This window comes from Malus sylvestris, chromosome 10, assembly GCF_916048215.2.
Source record: "Malus sylvestris chromosome 10, drMalSylv7.2, whole genome shotgun sequence".
NCBI classification, from domain to species: Eukaryota; Viridiplantae; Streptophyta; class Magnoliopsida; order Rosales; family Rosaceae; genus Malus; species Malus sylvestris.
Window position 1 is genome coordinate 23648558 of NC_062269.1, and position 5821 is coordinate 23654378.

General features: G+C 36.1%; 1 protein-coding gene across 1 annotated transcript; it reads right to left on the reverse strand.

The window, feature by feature from the left end:
• On the reverse strand, nt 1-4121 carry LOC126587288 (lysine histidine transporter-like 8). Its single transcript, XM_050252322.1, has 5 exons — nt 3589-4121; nt 3316-3452; nt 2560-2987; nt 861-992; nt 1-642 (listed from the first exon to the last, which is right to left on the reverse strand). The coding sequence occupies exons 1-5, from the start codon at nt 3975-3977 to the stop codon at nt 154-156; spliced, it is 1575 nt and encodes a 524-aa protein (XP_050108279.1). The 5' UTR covers nt 3978-4121; the 3' UTR covers nt 1-153.
• Nucleotides 4122-5821: the final 1700 nt, after the last annotated feature.

Sequence of the window (5821 nt, forward strand, 5' to 3'; positions counted from 1 at the left end):
TGGAAACAATTCACTCTAATATTAATTTCATTCTTTAAACATCCACAGGAAAACTACATAGGCTACTTAAGCTTTTGGCTCAAGGGAGAATAATTAGTAGCTAGAGTTTAGAATTCCGGACACAACATGTCATCGTTTGACATTGCTTGGCAATCACTGAGGCTTGAAAAAGCTCACTGTAATACCAGTGTCAATTATAACATAAACACCAGCAGCAATCAACAGGATACTTAAAAGAATTCCCACAGTCCCTAATACCCAATTTACCCACCAACTTAGACTGTACTTCTTGGGTTTCTTGATCTTTAGCCACATGAAACATGGATATGCTAATGTCACCGGCAATGATATCCCTCCTAGCAAACCAGCTATGCTTCCCAAGAAAGGTACGGCCACGGCTAAGAAGTAGCATCCATAAGCATACATAGCTCTCATGATAGCCCTAAGCCACCATGGAGCTGCCTTCTTAAACCTCCTAGTGTATTGTGACTCCATCTCGTCAAACATCGGCATGCCATAGATCTGGAAGGAGCACAAAGCATTGATTACAACAAACAAACTTGCTAGTCCGAGAACCAATCGGGATGTGTCACGCATATGGAAGCCGTACAAGGCCGCAAACATGCCTCCTTGATGTGGTATCTGCAAACCAAATGCATATTAGTATTGTCCACAAACACTTAAATAATCTTCCCGTATGAGACATCTGACATATTGTCAAACTGTTAATTTTATTTATTTGAATGGAAAATCTAACATGGTAAACAGTCTGACAAAAGACGATTAAATTTCATATGTTTCATATCAGTTTTGTTTTCAGACAAATAAGGAAGTTGAACTTTGAAAGTCAGATATGTTACCATCTGACCATATGCCCAATAGCCTCCAATTGCAAGGGGGAAAAGGCACATTGCTATGAGAGTGTATGAAATTTGGACACCCCTCCACATTGGCACGCGTGATGGATGTTTTTCATTGGATGGCATTGTGGCCTGTAATGGAAGAGAAAACCCCGATTAGAAGGCAATTGGTGAAATATAGTCAGAAGTCCTATTCGATCGAGTTGCAATATCAACATCATTGGCTCAAGATCAGCAAAACATATACGAACATCATTAAATACAACCAGTGGCGAAGCCAGGATTTGTTAGGGGGAGGGGCGAACTTAAAGAGTGCAAGATTCAAAAAAATGACAACGATCAAATCCTTTTATAGTAATATCTTTCATGGTTTTATCAATATACATTACAATAGTTACCGACAATGTTTCATACCATAAAAATTTCGCATAAGAGGCTCATTATAATATCTTTATATTAATTAACTGTATAATGCAAAGAAAAAAAAATCTTAAATTCTTAGTTTTAGAGTTGAATATACTATATAACTAATAACTAATAAACCAATCAATACTAATAATCATATAAATCTCCATCAATACATATTATAATTTAATTGAGATTAGATTAGAATACCAATAAACAAACTTGAATTTTGAGAATTTTGGGGAAATGGAGAATGGGTGAACATGTAAAAATGGGGGCATCGGGATGTTGAAAGTAGGATGGGACTATGGGGGACGTGCTGGGGGGCCTGGGGAGTTAAAACAGAAAAAGGACTAACGACAACATTTTGGCAATTGTTTTAATCTTTATTTTTTTTTAAAAATTAAAACAAATTGCCAAAACGAGCGTTTTGGGCCAGGGTTAAAAAAAGAACATCCCTTTCTTCTTCGTGCAGTCGTCTTCTTCGTGAAGACGCTGACGTTGCAGCTTGCACATGCCTTCTTCTTCCAGTACAAGGGGTTCCCGGAAAGTTTCAAGCAAAGAGTCAAGGTCATCGACGGGTCCTGGGACCTCCCAGGTCCCTATATAAATCCGCCACTGTGCACAGCAACAATGAACCCAGAAAACACAGAACTTCATCACTTCCGACGGGACCGGAGGGGCGGAACCACCGCTCCTAGGCTTGATTTCCGGCGAGGGGAGGGGCGGACGCCACTCCTCGCCCCTATGTAGCTTCGCCACTGAATACAACCCTTGTATATTATTTTATTTTTACAAACTATTTGGCGTACTCTTTTCATTTGCTTAAAAAAAATATTCAACTTAAAAGTAGGATGATCGCTTAATATAATTTGTTCACATGGATACACTAAAAAGATTTAGACCAAATTATCTCCACTTGTTTATCCTTCGGCCAACATATACTAACTTTATAGTATACTAAACCAAAAGAATAAGATATACTAAGAACTTCAATTGTTTGTACCCGATATACAATGAATTTTTTTTTTCCTTTTTGCAATAATATAATGAATTCTATGATTTCTTTTTGTAACAAAAACTCTGTTTTGTTATATATGAACTCAAAACCTTCTTTAACAAACTACAGAAAAATAATTATCAGTTTTTTTCTTAATCGAAATAAAATTGAGTTATAAATTATTTTTTTCGTTGAGAAAAAAATGAACATAAAAAGGATAACGGCAATTATTGACAAGTGTACGTAATTAATTACACTACTATACACCTTAAACTGTGAGATTAATTGACGTACCTGAATCTCAAGTATAAGGTTGTGGCCTCTGAAGGCAAAGGCAATCATTCCAAGTGCATTGAGAATATCAAAAAAGTGAATGAGGTTTTTGTTGGATTTCAAGGGATCATAAGACACATGAGGAAGTCTACCCTTATCCACAGACACAACCCATATGATTGTGCAGTAGCCAATAGCTGTGATGGCACCAACAAGAGACACTCCGGCAATGGAGTTCAAGTTTGGTAGCTGCGACAGAATCACTGCGGCGCATGTAAACACCAAGTACCACTCTGCTGGTGTCAATGGCCTTGCAGTGCATGTAGCTCCACACACAATTTGGAAGAACGACTTTGATGTTGCTCCTCCGAGGACAATCAGAGCCACGCACGTGCCGCCCGATAGGTACAAAATCGGGAATAAGGCCAAGAACTTCGATAACTTCTCACCTGAGAAAGGGAGAAAATTGGATGGTTTTGGAAAAGTTACTTTTGAATAGGGGTTGTAAAATTTCTTAGCGCTTGGCTTGTTTTGGAGTAATTTCAGAAGTGCCAAAAGCGATTTTAGATGACTAATTTTTTTTTTTTTTTTTACCGTGCTAGAGATTACAAAAGCACTTTTTGATGCTTCCTCACAAACAATTTCTAGTTCAATATAGAACAAAATTTTCTTAATTTTGTATTAAAGCAATACTGAATAAAAGCGTTTTCTTACATATAAGCACTTCGGAATAGTGTGCATTTAGCTTGATTAAACATATTAAATGGTAGTTCTTACCAAAAGTTGCATTGCAAAGTTGAATGTATCTGCAATAACGGATGCCAGTTTCAGGAGATTCATGAAGTTGGACCAGCAAGTATAAAGTGTAAAGTTGCCATATGAATGCCAAAGTCATACATATAACACCCCATGTCCTGTGGTAATTAACCAAATCGATTTTGTTTAAAAGTACCATAATACAGACACTGAAAAATAATATTAAGTTAACTAACAAACGTTTAATTGTTAAATTAAAGCAATACCCATAACTCATTAATCATGTTGACTTACCACCCAAGATAAGGAAAGGCCACAGGAAGCACAAGAGATTGAATTCCAATACCAGAACAAAGAGTGTGGAAGGCAGCATAGTAAGCGTTACCGTTCCTAGATTCAGTGATTGGAAGCCAAGCATCTTGAGGGTCAAGCCTTGTGAGGTGGAAAGCCCTCCTAACGGGGCTCCCTATTGGTGTCATGAACCGTGGAGTACGAGACTTTGGGGTTAAAGTTTTCGGGGTTTTTAGTGTTATCTGGTCACCACCACCGGTGGTGGTGGTTGAAGCAGGGATCAGCAGTGGTTGTACCCGAGACTTAGACGCTGGAGGATCTTCTGTAGGTGGCATAGGCGGCCCCGGTGTTATTGGGGCTGGGGTTATCTCATCACCTCCTGTTTCAGACATTTTATTTCAAGTTCTCTCACTAGCTAGCTCTTCTATCTCGTCCTCTCCCTTAGTTTCTCACAAGAAATAAAGCTAGCCACTTACATTAATAACTCGTACCTTAGTCTATATATAGAGACCTCTCTATACACTGGGAAATTAAATAGATCAATTCAGTATAAGTTTTTTGACCTAATATTAGCTTATATTTGGGAACTAATCATTGCTCTAATCCACTGGAAAGGATAGGACAAGATTGTTTTCATATGTTAACAACTAACATCCTTATTATTCAAACTACACGTTGGCGTCCATAGTATATTAATTATTAGGTATATTTCACTGTATAGTCATAAGATGCTGTCTTAAAATTTGGATCAAGATATAAACAGAGGGCTAGACAGCTGCTGGAATTGTTTATCATGATTAACTTGCTCTTATCTTCTTCTTCTCTTGACTTAGACTAAGTCATATTTCGTTAAGCCTCAGGTCCCTGACTAATGTAAGCCACAAGGAATTAAAAATTTGTAGACACAACCCACAGACATACCATCATATTCAATACCTTCATTTTAAAGATTTCTCACAATTTTAAGGGACACTTTTGTAGGTTTTACCCTATATTGTATTTTAACGTCCAACCGTACATACATTAATTTTATGTATGTTTTACAAAAATAATATGTAAATGATATGTTAAATTAATATAACCAATTTGGATCGTAAAGAAAGTTGCAAAAGAATCCTTAATATTTTCTTTAAATAAAATTATTTGAGAATTCCTCAAGACTGCCTTCATATCTACTTTGCCAACCCCTAGTGTACAAGACTAAAAATTAATATAACCAATTTGGATCGTAAAGAAAGTTACAAAAGAATCCTTAATATTTTCTTTAAATAAAATTGTTTGAGAATTCCTCAAGACTGCCATCATATCTACTTTGCCAACCCCTAGCGTACAAGACTAATTTAGGTGACATGGAGATGCTCGTATAAGACAAATATAGTAGAAAAGAAAATGTATGTTGTGCATGAAAATATGGAAAAGATAAATGAAAATATATAAAACGGGCGCAATGGTTAGAGCTTTCGTATTCTAGTGTCCCGAATCTTAATATAAGTACAGCCATGGTGCCGTTAAGTTTACAAATTAAAGAATAATATCGATTGTCTCAATGGTTAGAGCTTTCGTATTAATGTTACTAGACCTAGATTCGAACGTTGTGTCTCCACTTATTGTAGTTGAGATTAGAAATATATCACTTATAATCAAAAGTTTTCAAATTAGAGTCCATAATTATACATAGATACACAGTTAGGATGTACAGATTTATCTCTAATCAAATATAGACGCAAAGTAGATTATTAATTAGAAGTAGTTCCGGAGTCACCAATTATTATTATCTCAATTTCCTTTTTTTTTTTTAGATTCTAAGCCTTTAACTAATATCTATTTGGACCTACACAGAAAACTGTTATACCATATTCCAAATTAGTTGGTAACCAAAAGTTTGAGACTTGTGACCTTAATATATTAGTCTTAAATTTTGATAAAACTTATTAACATGGGGTGTCTTGGCTCAAGCTTCTGTGTTTCTTAGTTTATTACATGTCGTCCTTTTCTGCATAGCTGCTTCAGTTACACCTAAGAAAAATGGTCGACTTCACATCACATTAACAAGGTTTGATAACGTGGCTCAGACTAGCTAACACGTATCTCCTTCCTAATTAAGTATACCAAAACATATACAGTTTGCTCAACGTCCTTAACCACTTTTCTAGTAATGTATAATTCCAATTGTATTACTTTTCTCTCCTTCTTGCAATTTTCGTTGCATGAATATCTCACTGATTAAGCATAATAT

What these genes read in the sequence shown, in the direction of transcription:
- LOC126587288 (XM_050252322.1), bottom strand. Translation starts at nt 3,977, where the DNA reads ATGTCTGAAACAGGAGGTGATGAGATAACCCCAGCCCCAATAACACCG. An exon ending in ACCTTATACTTGAGATTCAG is followed by an intron (nt 993 to 2,559) that starts GTACGTCAATTA and finishes CTTCCATTACAG; the next exon opens with GCCACAATGCCATCCAATGA. An exon ending in ATTGGGCATATGGTCAGATG is followed by an intron (nt 643 to 860) that starts GTAACATATCTG and finishes TTTGGTTTGCAG; the next exon opens with ATACCACATCAAGGAGGCAT.